General features: G+C 36.7%; 1 protein-coding gene across 1 annotated transcript in view; it reads right to left on the minus strand.

Annotated features, from left to right (window-relative positions):
• Nucleotides 1-7,301: 7,301 nt before the first annotated feature.
• Nucleotides 7,302-16,343, minus strand: part of TOP1 (DNA topoisomerase I) — a gene marked incomplete in the record, with an annotated part of 11,568 nt that continues 2,526 nt past the window's right edge. The window contains 13 exon segments of the mRNA XM_072403709.1: nucleotides 7,302-9,077; nucleotides 9,294-9,443; nucleotides 10,131-10,225; nucleotides 10,321-10,448; nucleotides 10,773-10,887; nucleotides 12,488-12,556; nucleotides 12,671-12,856; nucleotides 13,072-13,215; nucleotides 13,707-13,851; nucleotides 14,329-14,516; nucleotides 14,713-14,835; nucleotides 14,920-15,041; nucleotides 15,639-15,754. Of these exon segments, the coding sequence (XP_072259810.1) occupies nucleotides 8,975-9,077; nucleotides 9,294-9,443; nucleotides 10,131-10,225; nucleotides 10,321-10,448; nucleotides 10,773-10,887; nucleotides 12,488-12,556; nucleotides 12,671-12,856; nucleotides 13,072-13,215; nucleotides 13,707-13,851; nucleotides 14,329-14,516; nucleotides 14,713-14,835; nucleotides 14,920-15,041; nucleotides 15,639-15,754 (1,684 nt within the window).

Consider the following 16,343-nt stretch of genomic DNA (forward strand, 5'->3'; position numbering starts at 1 on the left):
CCCTTTACTAAAGGGAGTATTAAAAGCATCAGTGGGAATAGAAAATGCCCCTATTAGTAAGAATGATAATGTTCTGCAATAGTTGCGAATCATTTAAATGCCACAGTCTATTTTAGGATTGTTGCTGACTGTGTCTATTCCTTTATGACTGCGGTGTATCTATCTTCTAATGTCTAATTCCAGCAGGATAATGCGTCACAAAGCTCAGATAATTTCAAACTGGTTTCTAGGATATGACAATGAGTTCATACTAAGTACAAACTACTCTGCAGTCACCAGATCTCATCAATACTTTAAAACACCTTTGGGATGTGGTGGAATGAAAGATTCAAATCATGGATGTTCAGCCAACATATATGCAGCAAATGTGTGATGCTTTCATGTCAATATGGACAAGAATCCCTGAGGGATGTTTTCAGCACCTTGTGGAATCTGTGCCATGAAAAAGTATGGCAGTTCTAAAGGTGAAAGGGGGTCCAACAGGTACAAGCAAGGTGTACCTAAGAAAGTGGCTTCTAAAACTATACATAATATACTATATAAAACTATATATAGTTTTGATGGGCAAGAGTAACTTGCTGTAACTTTTTACAGCTTGCTGTTATCTTATTCTCCAGTGGGAGGGGGGCCATTACCTGACTTTCTGTCCTGGCAACCACACAGAAGGGGTGGATAGTTCCCCAGTTGGGGTAGAGTCAGCAGTTAAATATACAGAATTATTTGACCATTTCTTACTCTATATATTATTGTCTGTGCCTTTAATGTTGTTTACTTCCTATCTCAATGGCCTCACTGGAATCAAGGAAAAATCTCCCCAATGAGTACAGAAACTGCAAAAACCTGGCTGAATTTGAAATTTGAACACTTCCCTACTTTATTCAAAATTTACTTGGCTTGAGTTTTGTTTGTTTAATTTACTTCTTTTCTGTAAAAAATCACTTTTGCAATATGGGTTGTTTCATCATTTTGTTGCTGCCCTATTGGTCCAAGAAGTCAGATACAGTTTTACTGTGAGAGTGATTTATCAGGTTATTCAAAGGACTTTAGCTTAAAGTGCAGTTTCTTGTGATTGGATTTTTTTCTGTGTAACCTCCCTCTTGTTCCAGGCAAAATTGCAGTGGGTTTAAACAAAATTCTGCTCGAACCTTGCAGGCCTATATTTTCAATGGATTGCCACCTATTTTCAATTGACTACCCCATAAGTCTCACCCAACCCAAGTCCCACCCAGAACCCACTAACTTCATTCCCATTTACTCTAGTTAAAAATACCTATTCCCTTTCTGATGTGTTCTATGGAATATCATATCTGTCTACAACTCTATCCACAACCTCTGGCTCTTACTAAAACCAGAAGTTTACTAAAAACTTCTGCTACTGCATTCTCCTATTGAGGTCTGCAAACAGGGCAGGTGGTGGTGTGGCTTTTTCTTCCCCCAATTTTACCTACGAAACCCTTCCTATACCCTATTTCTTTCAAGTTCACTTCATAGTATGTGTTATCTGTGTATTTGCACCCTTCTTTTATAATTACAGTTCTCTATCAGCCCCCTGGACCAGCATCCCAATGTATGGGCAACTTTGAATTATTTCCAAGACTTGCCCATTTTCATCCTTAGATGACCCTAACAACACAGCCAAGTTGCTCTGCATTACCAAACGTCACACACACCTGGTCAAACAAATACTTATAAAACCTTCTCACCTATCTACATCTTTACCTACTTTACACCTTCTCAGATCAGGCCACGGTAGGGAAACCTCCATAACCTAAACCACGCCCTATTCCTAAACTTCTTAGCTTCACTAACTCCCATTTTTTTCTGAAACTTTGGACCAAGTACTGCACTTTTATTTTTAGTCACGGATAAGATTGCTTTCTTTTCTCTGACACTGGCAATATTACTCTTCTATTCCAGATCCTAAATTTTATCAGGATTGGCAACACTGTCCTCTTTTGGTTTTGACCACTTCTTCCAAAAATATCTTTTAATGGTATTATTTCACCCCTCTCCTTGTTGGTGTTCCCAAGGTTCAGTCCATGGACCTGTTCCCATCTCTCTTTACGCATCTGTCCCTGGCAAACTCATATCCATCCTTGGGCAACAATACAATTTGTGTGCATATAACTCAGAGATATACTTGCCCATTCCTGACTTCCCTGTTTTTTCTCTGGTATGGATTAGGATTCTGCAGCCTAAAAGCCATCTCATCCAGGATGAAAATTGACCCATCATCTACCATACCCTCCTCCCAGTCATCTTTAAAATTCTCCTGTGGCATCTAACTACAAATAACCAAATAAACTTGCCTTACCTCACAAGCACGCTGTCTTTTATTAATAAACAGTTTTTATATAGCACCGACATATTATGCAGCACTGTACAATGTCCATAGTCATGTCGATAGCTGTCCCTCCAAGGAGCTCACAATCTAATGTCCCTACCATAGTCATATGTCATTACCACAGTCTAAGGTCAAGTTTGGGGAACCTAACTGCATGTTTTTGGAATAAGAGAGGAAACCAGATTACCCGGAGGAAACCCGCGCAAACAGAGAGCTAGTGTCCTAGCGGAGATTCAAACCTGGGACCTAGTACTGCAAAGGCCAGAGTGCTAACCACTGAGCCACAATGCTGCCCGTCTTGGTGCCATCCTTGATTCTGCAGTCTTCTTCATTATCCATATGTAGAACATTTCTAAGTCTTGCAACTCCCTTCTGTTCCCAGAGACCACTAAACTTGAAGTGAATTTTTTAATAAATTTTTTAATAATCCTCACCTTGGCTACTGCAACATGCTCTTCTATAGTATCGTATTAACTGGACTCTCACCTCCAAAATTAATCATGAATGCTGCAGCTAGCTTTCTCTATACTTCCCACTGCTCCTGATCTACTGATTTTTGCAGATCTCATTTCACCTGAAAATCACTCCACAGCTCTATTCCTACCAACATTTTATATCCAATACATATGTACACCCCTGACCAGATCCTCTCTCTACTCCTCTGATCCAATATCTGCCTCACTCATAAACTCTTCCCATGTATGGCTACAAGACTTTCCTAGCGTTGCCCCCACTCAATGGAACTTACTCACTTGTCCAATTACCCATGCTCCTACCCTAGCACATTTAGAACAACCCCAAATTTGCCTAACCACCTTTATCTCTCTAATACCTATAACTGATTAGCCTGTGTCCCCACACCTCTTTTTTGTGTCCTGTGTCAATTATACTTGTTTGTGATCTGTAGCCCCTTTATAAATTAAAGTTATAAATAATAATTTCATAGATTCAGGATCATTTAGAATGACAATAGGTATCTCTAACTAAACAAAGACCAAACAGCATAGGGTTGTGCCCCTGAGTTAATTACTGTGTTTAACATAAAGTGTTGGATCATCTGTGCCAGGCAGAGGTATATATAACGAAAGAGGAAATGGCTTGCCAGACATGTGTAGGTTAGTCTATTGACGTATTAGTATTAATCTTTAAGTGATAAAACACTGGTATAATATGGTATAATAAGTCAACCATCAGAGGCACGGTAGATTTGCCAGAAACACATAGCACACATTGTTTTATTTGGCAAGTCATCAGATGCATGTCTGCTCTGCAGATTTAGTGTGCAGGGGCATGTAAGGCTTGCATGAAAAATACAGCACAGGTGATTAGTCAGAAACAAAAGGCCTGAAAGTAGTCCTGTAAATACTAGATTTAAGTACTGGATGTGCATGCTATACCTAGGATCCTACATATTATTTACCCCACAAAAAAGTAAGGCTTCCTTTGATTAATGGAAGTATAAAAGAATTAAACATTTTTCAACTCATCTGATCTTCTTTTCTTCCTAGGTTGTACTTCAGTAGATGGTTTGCCAGGTGTAACCAAAGATCTGACAGCTACTGCAGCACTAGTAAGTAAAAACCCAAACCCAAATTTAGGAGATTATGGATTAGATTTCTTTCAATGCAGGAATTCTATGTCAAGATGGCCAAAAATTTGAATACAGAAGAAGCAGCTTGAATGATACTGGTACTAGCAAAGTTGTACACAGAGATTGAATATAGTCCATTTTAAGTCCCCAAAGATCTATTTAATGCCTACTTTAAAATAATAAAAAAAAGATATTTAATTTGTTTTTGTCTATAGTATGTAAGCTGGTGGTGTAGATAAAATACAGGCCTGATCATATTTGGGGGTTTTACGTCACTGAATGGAACAGAATGATAGCCAGGCAATTAGTATTTTTAGTAAAACCTAGCAGTGGCATTTTTCACATTTTGCAAGACGATTACATGATTGTGTTTGTCCTTTATTTTATTCCATCATAGTAAATAGGTAAAGCATTATTTGGTTTTTGGAATGGAGGCTATGCCAACCCATTTTTTTTTTACACTAGAGACTCAGAAAATGGTGTACCCAGGAGATTTTCAGCATATTTCATTATTATTATTATTAATAATATTAATAAACAAGATTTATTTAGTCCCAATATATTACACAGCGCTGTACATTAAATGGGGGATGCAAATGACAGACGAATACATACAGTGACACGGGAGGAGGAGAGGACCCTGCCCCAAAGAGCTTATTTCATCCAAGTATATTGCATCTTGTTGTTTATAATTATTATTTAAATGATACCTTATGACCCCATTGCCATGAAAGTGCCTATTGAGATTCTTCTTGTTATAGGGGGATAATGTTCTGTCCCTGTATTTTGAGTTCTGCATTATCACTATGTCACACTATACTATGCAGTCAAGGTGCACTGTTGTCACATAGCCAATGCTGGAAATAATGTAGACAAGAAGTGGCTGCAAAGAGACTGTAGGCAACAAACAGTACCAAGATTATACCAGATATATTTTTTTAAATGCCAGTTTTTTATGATACAATGATATACTAAACTAAACGTCATTCAGTTAGAGTTCAAGTTTAACACTGTAATTTCTGGTGGTTTTCAATTTTATTAATATACAGTATATCATCTTTGAATTATTTTTGATGTAGTGTCTTTATAATTGGTAACTTTAACTTCTTTACCTTTGTATGTATGCTTTTTATTGCTGCCATCTTGTGGTGGAAATAATAATTGCACAGTGAAATGAGGGCAGCAGTGGCCACATCAGGCCTGCTTTTCATGTTTATTTCATACTAAAGAATGTCTTCTTTTCCTGGTCTATTCTACATTACACCACCCAGTTTAATCAACACATTGATTGCTTCATTCTAATACTAATCCTGGAGAGCATCCTATAGCATGACTCATAATTACCTATAACGTGTTAGTTGAGTTGGATCAACCACTGCATTAGGGCTTCCTTCTGTATGAATGTCACATTATAAAGTACTTGGTGTTCTGTAATGCAATGCATGAAGGCCCATGATGTTTTGATTGTGCTAGGTCAATCACCACATTAGTATATCTGTGGCATTCAATTATAGAAACCTGTGGTCTCATAATGTGGTGATTTAAAAAAGCTCTGACAATCTTAACCCCTAAATCAAGACATTCTAAAAATTATAATTATTAAACAGGATTTGTATAGCACCAACATATTACACAGCGCTGTACATTAAAAATAAAATGGTTTGTGTGCAAATTTTAGAAAAAAACGTGTGTGTGTTTCTAGGAATTGGCCATGGAGAAAGTTTGAAATGATAGTTTTTGTATGTGGTAATGAAATAGAAACTGTTATGAGGGTGACAAAATAGGGATGGTAACGTGTCTCCATTTGTAAGGAAATGATGATAGAGTGTTGAGCAGAAGAGCTCATGTTTTGTAGTCTAGGTCTGTGTGCATGGGTTTGCTAATAACATTATCCGTGAGGGAAGGACAGCAATAAACTTTCCTCCCTTACAAATTACTGACTGTGAACATAAATAGGCCAGTGGTTAGCACATTATGTATAAAGGTAGTTCTTCCCTACATGCAACTACTGATTTTTTTGCAGGGTGCCTACATGTATTGTCACAGATCACCAGTGATGGTCCTGGTGTCCTTGCTTCAAAGTTATACTTGCTTTCCCACTTGTAATTAAATAAAATGCAAAAATACTGGTTAAATTGTACTTTTCTTTTTTTTTGATAGATGTGTAACAATTCTTTTAATAGTATGCAGTATAATATCTTATATTATCCAGGATATTTTTGGTACCCCTTATAGATACTATATACTTCAAACACATACTGTGCATAGTTATGCTCATACAATACAAAAATATATATTTTATAGCTATTGATTATAAAGCAGCCTTTCATGACCTATTAAAACATGGGGGACCCCAAGAAACAAACTTTTCGTTAAAGGTACCCCTGCTATTATTACGATATCCAAAATTTACAGTACACACCTGATGGTTAATAGGAAGAATGCCTGCTACATTGCTGGCCATCAGGAAGAATGTCACCATTACAGATAGCAACCTCTGACCCCTTAGCAGGGACCCTGGTTTTTACAAAATAGGTTTTGTAAATGTGACAAACACTTCACAAAATCTTCTGCAATACTAGTCTACCCGTTTAAGAGTCCATTCAACTCCCTCTGGTAATGAATCTTTCTGGTATGTGTATTTGAAAAAAAGGCAGCCATTGATTTATCGAAGAATGTTGCTGGATTATGGATATGTTCATTAGTTTAGTGCTGCCTTTGACAAATATTTCATGAATAAATGCAGAATCTAGAAATTGTTAAATCTGACTTGCCACTGGCCCCTACTACTCTGTCTTTTATTGACATAGGAGTCAGCAGAAAGAGACACTAGCAGTATGTCACTTTTTCCTTGATACCCAGCCTGAAGCTCACTAAAGGCCAATTTATTTAAAGAAGCTTGCACCTACTATAAGGGTATCTACTATACTAGATAAAAAAAAAATGTTGCCTGTGCAGATCATGATGCCCTGCCATGCAGAACACTATTCTAGATCTTCTAGATGAAAAGTGATGATGCAGACCTAGCATGAAGGGATGAATTGCTTAGGAAAGGTGTGACACCTAAAGGCTGAGTGATTTGAAATGGGACTATATCATATGGCAGTACAGAGATTTAAACTATTTGGTAAAAGATACCACAAACAGATTTCTGGAGTGTACAAATAGCAATTTGTAGATAACTCATTCGATTCTTTCAGAATCTCTCAGTATAGGTCCATTTTAAGAGTGTGGTTCAGGGGAAGAGCATTGGGATAACAGCTGGAGTTTTGCTTTTATTTGTAGCAAACAGGGAAACCATGTTTTAAGAAAAGAAGTTGTAATTGTAGAATCAAAACACTAAAGAAAACAAAACACAGTCAAATGCAAGTTGTAGGGTTTTATTTTTAAATAACCTACACTCAAGTTATTGGCAAATCATGAAAAAAAAAAGAAGATGGGGGGAGATCATAAAAGAAAGGGTTGTTGTGAACACTTGCGTTTTTATTATAAAGAAAACTCTTTACAGGGTTTCCATAAACACTGTAAGACATGTTTCCTCCCCCCTCAAATAAACCGCCGTTACTAAATATTAGCCAGTCCATTGTGGAATAAGTTTCAAGTACATTGTTAAAATCCATTTCCTCCCTGCAACAACCGATGGCTTCCAACAGAGGTATCGACATCTCTATGGTTTCCCCTATTTCTTAGCCGTTATCCATTGGTTGTCAGTTAATCAAACTATGATAAATTATGCTTTTATACAAAAGGTTTGACAAGTTTGGTCTCTGTTGTACTTCTACAAAAGTACTTTTCACATTAAATAAAATTCTGTTAAAAGCATTTAATGAAATGAAAATTTCAATGTTCCTACAATGGTACAACTGTTTTGATACTTTTTTTTGTTTCTGCTACTAAGATACAGGATTAAATATTTGAAATAGTGAATAGATATTGGGCAAACAGAAAAAAAATTCACATTTCTAAAAAAAAAAACAAAAAAAAACCCCCTTTAGAAATTAAAAAAGTCACATTTGTATCCAAGTGTCCAAACCACCTATGAATGGCTCAGACATGGGACTCCTGCATAAAAACTGGAGACAGGAAAAGATATTGGAGCCAATTCATGTAAACGAGTTCAGAAGTAATAAGATTGGTTATGCCCCCCTAAAATGGTAAACTCGGTTTGTCGACTTTCTCCATTTAATGAATTGGCCCAATTGTCTTCTCTGTAGCAACCCAACTTTTTAATTCTCTCAACTACACAAGAAAAGAACAGATAAAACCTAAATGAAGTTTGTTGTCTATATATCTGTAATGCAAACTTAACAATAAAGAGTCATCCAATTAGTTGCCGTGGACAAAAGACAACTTCCTGCCCCCAAGTTTTAAAACACAAAGCCCTGATTCACTTTAAATGGGAAAAACAGAAGTCAGAGACCCCTCAGCTGCCAGACAACACGCCCCCTTTTTCAGCAAAACAGTGTAATTAGGGTAAGGGGATATGTCCAGATGAAAGGGAAGGGTGCAATTTATAGTTTTCTATTAAAATAGACATTATCGCAAAAAATCTTAACTGTAAAAACACACAGGATATTTTTTTTAACTCTATTATACAGACTTTTTTGAAAAGCGGATTTTTTATGCCTGGTGAAAACCTCCCATTTTTAAACACACAAAAAACAGCATAGTCACAACTTCAGTTCATCCATATTGTACATATGTATATATAGTTCTTGTCCATGGGACAATACTGAAGGCAGCAAGGGGATGGTATTAGTATTTTACTCTTAATTAATGTTTTTTTTTTTTCTCCCCTTAATCTGCTGCATATCCCCTTCCCATCGTAAAATAAAATTAAGTTAATAAAAAGGTAAGGCTCACAGCTCAAAAAAGAAACAAAAATCCCTTTCCGAGGTGACATCCAGGCTTAATAATTAAAAACAAATTAAAACACATTGTCTCTTGCAGGCGTTAAAAACATCCCTTTTCGAGGTGACTTCCAGGCTTAAAATAATAAAAACAAAATTAAACACACAACATAGTCTCTTGCGCACATGTTAAAACTCATAGTCCTCCTCCACCATGTCGATAGCCCAAGCAAACTTCTCTCGTTGTGTTTTGTTGTAGATTTTCTCAATTGGGACACCAAATTTTTTACACCTAAGAATAAAAAAAAAAAAATACAATAAAAGTCAGAAAAATCCATTAAAAAATGATTATACACACACTCTCTCTCTCTACTATATAATATACATAGTTTACACATAGTTATTATTCTATATTTAACTATAAACCACCACCACCCTGAAAGAGAAAAACTGATTTTAAAAGGCAACACTAATTTAAAAAAAAGAACAATAATAGAATATATCTTACCAAGCTACAGAAATTCTTGGATCCAAGTAGTTAAGTTTGGAGGTTCCCAGAGCAATTTGTTTGTTCTCTTCTCTGTCTGTGGCTTGAACCTCCAGTTTCATCAGCTGCTCCTCTATCCTTTGTACAGCTTTCTTCTTGCTTTCCACAAGCCTGCAAGAAAATGAACAAAACAATTTAACCGATTGATCAATGAGGGAATTTAAAAAACAAAAACAAACCATGTTAGGCACAGGCTGGAGCAATTAACAGGTTCCTACACTGTAAACCCTATATGATATCTATAGTGACCACCAGGAAAGCTGCAAGACCCAAGTAACCATGGGGAAAGCTCTATTTCTGCAATACTCTCTGAACCACAGCAGCATTAAGCAGACTAATCTTTAGATCAGTGGTGCCTACATGGTTCCAGTGCCAAACATCCTCTAGCAGGAGTAAATATTGTGGTAAATCAGGTAAATAACCTATTGAAACCAGTGTAAAGGGACATTCCTCCAACTACAGACAAATGTAGGGTAAAGTGACATACTCCTGAACACTACACTAAACTTATGCCATCTGTTACTATAATATTATACATATATATTCTATCTGGTTCAGAATCTTTATCAATAAGTATTGATCAGAGTGTAACTAAATGAACTGCTAAGGTAGGCCCCCACACCTAATATGTTTCGGTAAATTTTTTTTGCGCTTATTTTTAAACTTCTTTCTAAATTGAAGTCGTAAACCATTCCTTTTTTTGACAAACACAGCCTTACAAAATGTATTTTTAGAATACAATGTAATGTGAAATTACATACTACCAAAAAGGCAAACAAAAAAAGAACATCCACTTACTTCTTTGTCTTTTCATCCCGTTTGACCTTGGCATCTGCTTTGGCGCTTTTCAACTCTCGTCGTGCTTCTGTTAGCTGATCCTTCTTGGCATCAATCTAAAGAGAGAATTTAAAAATGATATAGATATAAAATGTTGACTTTGTTGTCCACTATGGGATGTTAAATCTGTTGAAACCCCAAGATGTCATACCTTGGTCTGAAGGTTCATCATGGACTTCTCAAATGTTTTAGGAGGGGCACGCTGATGGTTACATAGTATAGCCACTGCTCTGTTGGCACGGTTGTAAGACAAGATTTTGGCAGCGACATTATCATCACCTGTAAAGATAAATGAAAATAATACATTTATTAAAGTTTATGGTCTAAGCATTGTAAAGCAAAACTTTATGTTTTAGAATATTTCAGAGTCCAAGCATAGCCATGGTCAGTGTTCCACTAGGCCCAACTATGAGCGTTTGTAAATTAATTTCAGTTGCTTACAAGCTGGCTAGCTTGTACCCCAACCCAGCTGGACACCCCAGTTAAATAAAACTGCTTGAAATCAGTTACAAAAACAGCCAGTGGCTCCTTATCAAGAGTCAGGCCCTTGAAAAGTGATAGTCATAGTTAGGTGTATTATATCGATTTTGAACGAAAACGTACCATTAGTGAGTTCCTTTAGTTGCTCTTGTAAGGTAATAGAAGCGTTGTATGTTCTGAACACTTTGGCCGTCAGCCCTTCCATCAGGTCCTGAAGGTGTTTGTTTAAAATGCTTGTCTAGGGTAAAAAAAAAAAAAAAAAAAAAGCATTAATGTTTTCTGTCCGAAGACCTCATATTATGGTAAAAACTTATCAACAGAACCATCCTTTAGCCTACTTTGCAATTCAAGTAAAAGCAAGACACTGGAAGGTGAGGTAGATATAGTCTAAAATAGGAATTTAATATATTGAGAAATAGGAGTTAGTGATGTATGCAGCCATGACATAACCTACTGGGTGACCTGCCTACCGAGCATGTGCTACCAAACTAACCTTAATTTAAATAACAAGACAGAGGTTGTTTAATTACTAAAACCTTGCCAGATGTCCTGTAAGCAAAGAGGTACCTGGCTGTACAACAAACAAGAAATCCTTATGTGATCCAACAAAATTTTACCCATCTTATAAAAGCCCGGCTTTAAAAAAAAAAAAAAAAAGGCTTTAAAAAACACTTTAATATAACCCAAAACCTAGATTTCTACAGTCATTTTGTAATTTGTTTGTATTAAAAGCTTAATTTTCAGTTTTCATCTCCAGATGCTATGATATTTTTTGTGCCTAGTGTTTTTCTCATGAAACTTCCACACAACAATTAAAAACATCTCTTGCATACCCACAAAATGATAGAGATCTTACACCTTAAGTACAGAAACTACTAAAGCTACGTACACACTTCCAATAATTATCGTTGGTAAACGAACGACGAACGATCCTGCACGATATCGGCGAACGATCGTATAGCACAAGAAGAAGAAGCGGCGAATGTGGTGCAAGGATTGGTTGTTGGAGCGAGACAACATTTCACATGACGGTCTGCTACGGGAACTGCGCCACTCATCCCCAGATGACTACAAAAATGTATTTAAATTTGAAAAAAATTTGTGTGTGTTCGTTCAATTATTTATACTTGACTGGCAGGTAATTAAATTTGAGCTAAACAGGATGAAGAACTCCGCTGGATGTCTCTCTCTCTCTCTCTCATATATACATACACACACACATACACAATAAAGTATGTATTGAGCGAACGTTCGTTCATCACGCATGCTCAGACCATGAACGACCGTACACATGATAGATGGTAAACGATCGTCGTCCAATCCGATCTGCCGGTCCGGTCGTTCATTTCCAGCGACTATTCTCGTTCGTCGGCGTCGTTGGTTACTTTTTTTACGAACGATTTTTGACCAATCGATCGTTCGTCGTTCATTTCCAACGATAAAAATTGGAAGTGTGTACGCAGCTTAAGGTGTCATGGAACCTTCAACCTACTTGTTTGTTTCAGAAAGAAAGGTTCAATTTTTTTTCAGAATACAGCAAGAAACAAATCTGCAGTAAAAAAAAACAAAAAAAAACTGCTTGTGACTTTACAGCAGAGGTGCCAAATTGGTAAAAGTGTTTGCCTGTGCTTTGTGATTTTCTGTGCCCTGGAGCCACCAAAAAAGGTCCCTTAAAGGTATTCTCTCCTAGATAAGACCACTGAAAGTCAGTTTAAAAACATGATATTCTCCTAATGTCATCAGTTTTTTTGTTAACATTTTATGCAGGGGTCTAGGCAATACACAGACCTCAGCTAGAACAAGTTTCTAAATATGAAAAAGTTTAACAAGACACTTACATTAAGCCTATCAAACAAGTCATCATCCGGTTGCTTGTTTTCCATGAAGAGTTGCAGATTCTTAAAGACCTGAGCAAGAAACAGAAGACATGTAAAAATAAAATGTAAATATTTCCACTAGATAAAAACAAGGTCATACATGTTTCCATTACTAAGAGAAGCACTGAATCAGCGAGTACATACCCTTTTCTCCACCATCACTTTGTTGTAGTATCGGATGGAATCTTTACCCGGGAAGTCAAACTCCACCACATACTCCTGACCATCCAGCTCAGGGAAAAGTTTTATATGTTCCACTCTCAAGGAACAGCAGCCTACTGTGTCAGCTGTCTCTCCTTCTTCCTTTTCATTACCAGCTCTCAAAGCAAGCTAAAAATATAGAATACAAGGTGGGACATAAGTTTGTTGCACTTGCTGCCTTAATTATTTGTAGATAATCAAGCACAGTATTTACAAACTTTCAACCCCGTCACAAAACAAAAAATAAAATCAATAAATGATAATTTAGCACTAGCAGTGGTGTTTTGCTCATATCAACCAATGACCTGAAAGACTAGTTCACCTAGGCCTAGTGAAAGCCTTACCTTGTCAATAAAGTACAGTGCAACCGCTCTCTGCCTGGCCTTCATTTCCTTGGATTTCCAGTCTTCTTTATATGAATTGCGGATCTTGTCAACACACATTTTCAGCCTGCGGGCGGTCTCATATTTCTGCCAGTCTTTCTCACCCTAAACAAGGAACAAAAATTCAGTCAAGGCAATTCTACAACCATAATGAGGCACTTTTAGTACAGAAAGAACTAAAACCACTAAATCAACACAGTAGTGATGAGTCCGGCAATATCTGAAACAAGGGCTGCATTTATTTTTCTTAAAACACAACAGAAAACCCAATTATATGAACAGAGCTACCCACACAAAGTAAACTACCACTTTTTTTGTAAGTCGTTTGTTTCTGTATACCTCCAGAGATATTTTACCTCATTCTCAATCAATCAATCAGGAACACATGTTTTTATTGTCCTGTTTTTATGCACAAAAAAGTAAATAGAAAGCCAAGGTGTATTAAATCTAAAGCCTAGGGAATTGCATGGGGAAATTCCATCACATTTTTTCCCCTTTAGAAAGGATTTCTAATGACTTCATTTTTTTAACTTTTTTGTGTTTTCAAGAGGAACCAGACCCACAGACACTTAAGTTCAAGCATGAGGTTGTCTTACCTTAATACGGGAACTAGGGTTCAACATGATGTATTTGATAGATCCTTGGATGTTTTCAGTCCAGGAGACTAGCCAAGTAACTTTATTGTCATGTCTGACTTCTTTCCACTTATGTCCAGGAGGTGGAGAGGGAATCTTTGAGTTTCTGGATAAATACACAGACATGTCAATATGCTATCATTTAAGAACTGCTAAAGTTTTATTAGCCGCTTATGTCATTACAAGCAATGAAAATATGCCCTGGCTTGGGGGTAGCCCAGGGCTACCCAGTAACTGAGGAGATGTCACTTTATGTAAACAGGAATTCTGTAGTAAGAAATATGCCAGAGCATGTTTTTGCATATTATTTTAGGGGATATATGCTCTGCCTTTTGGTGGTTGCACCTTCCCCCCTGCCAGTCTTGGCTAAAGAGAAAGTGTTTTTTTCTCTTAGCTCTAAAAGGTTAGAGGCTTTTTTTACCAGCTCACTGTTAACTTATCTTCAAACCTGGGTTCTAATTTTTCCAACATGCATACTTTACTTGAGCATTAACAAATCTATACCTTACTGTGGGTAGATTATCTGGAATATCATCTGAGCTTTATGTGAGTGTTTAATAAATTAAAGATTGTTTCAACATACTTGCTGCAGTTAATGATGATGTCTTCAGGCATTATCCTCCTCTTAAGCTTGCCCATTTTGGGATGATCTCCTCTGCCTCTGAACAAGCCTGGAGGTTCTATCCTGAAATTGGCAATTCTTTCTTTGTGGTTGTCCATAACACAGTAGCCATATTCCTGCATCAACCTCTCATTCTCCTCTTTGATTTTCTAAATAAAATAAGGGGAAAAATGTTTTAGCTAAATGCACAATACCAGTGTACAGTGGCAGAAGTATATTGGAACATTTTGCTCCTTTTGAAAATGTATTTATAGGGATAAAGAAAAAAAAAAAAAAAAAGTTAAAACACCAAATCAGATGCCAATGTTCACCATAGAACAGGAATTCTGCAGTAACCCAATTTACCTGTTTCTCCTCTTTGGTCATCTGTTTCCTGGCCTCAGACTGAGCTTTAAAGTATGAGCTCATATGAGTGAAGTCACACTTGCTCAAGCTGGTGATGAGACTTTGCTCCTCAGAGTTCATTTCCTATGGGAGGACATGATATTGGTAAGAAAACAAGCTTGAAATGCAAACATATACTCAGTGAAGACATAAGGCAATTATATTCACCTTCTTCCAGTCCTTAAAGAAATTTTTCCTGAAGACATCTTTTGTGGTGTATTCGTGATCCAACATTTTTGCAAAGAAAGTGGCTACTTCCTCTGCCTTGGGGCTGAGTTTGACTTGTTTACCTGCAGTGGTATAGGGCTTAGTTTAAAAGGCATCCAGTTTCCAATTATATTGCATTGTGACCATCATAACCCTATACAGTTACCAGTGTATGAACTCCTTTATAATTTTCTCCACAATTACATGAATTCAGACTTATCCAGAACGATTACACCAACTCAAATTTTTATAGGGTGCTTTTGTATTTTAATGAAAAAAACAAAAAAAAAACAAAACAGTAATACAAAAACAGTAAAACAGTAATATTATCCTGCTAAAGGATGTAATTAAATGTTTACAAAGAGCCATGTGGGAGGTAAACAAGCCATTGCTATATTGTAGCCTGCCCGAACAGGAAAAAAGGCTTGAGATATACTTTGGTTATATTTAAAAATAATTAAAACCTAAAAATGTAAACCTAATTCATTCACATCTAGAAGGAAACACAGATAGAAGTGTGGACAGCAGTAATTCACAAGATTTTAAAAAGTAGCAAAGTACCAAAAATAGGTTAGCAGGGAACTCTCTTTACTACCACTATTTGTTCACTGGTAAATCTCCAAGCCAAGCTGGAAAAAACTGTAGCATAACAAAAGTTCAGAAAAAGTACCAGGTCATACCATCATAGTAAAATTTCACATTGTCTGGAAGAGGCTCATAAGGTGGAGCAAACACTGGTCCTTTGTGTTCCAAAAAGGTCCATTTGACACCGTCTGTATGGCGTTCCTCCTCCCACCTAAAGGGAAAAAAACAAAAACAAAACAAAAAACACATGAGCTTCAATTGTATAAAACAAAACACTGTATGGAGATAACACTAAAGCCGAACTTCAAGCAACCAAGTATTAGGGAAAACCATTTAATGCCATACAGTAAGCTGCAACTGATCTGAAATCAGAATGCTCAGTTTACCTTAAAGTGCATCTAAAGGCCCAAGGATACAATAAGGAAGAGTTAGACCCAGTGTCAGAATTATTTTTTATTGCAGTCTGTGTTCCTGGTGTGGAGATTTTTGCCTCCATCTGTTCTGGAAACCACTATTACTGGAACCAAAATCACTCATTTTAATTGTACACTGGATTTTCTCATATGATCTATGGGATTGGGATACGAAGGATTAGGACAGACAAGTCCCCACTAAACAAAATACATTTAAAAATGGCTTTTTATTCCTTAAAGTTTTGACTGATCTCTAGAACGTGTTCCCACTAACATAATATTCCTAAAATAAAATATCAAAATGCAGTATGCAGTAAGTGGAGTATGTGGATTAAGGCAAGAAAGTTATCCAGCTTTCCTAAACACCATACTGAATCAATATGAACT

This window comes from Pyxicephalus adspersus, chromosome 3, assembly GCF_032062135.1.
Source record: "Pyxicephalus adspersus chromosome 3, UCB_Pads_2.0, whole genome shotgun sequence".
NCBI classification, from domain to species: domain Eukaryota; kingdom Metazoa; phylum Chordata; class Amphibia; order Anura; family Pyxicephalidae; genus Pyxicephalus; species Pyxicephalus adspersus.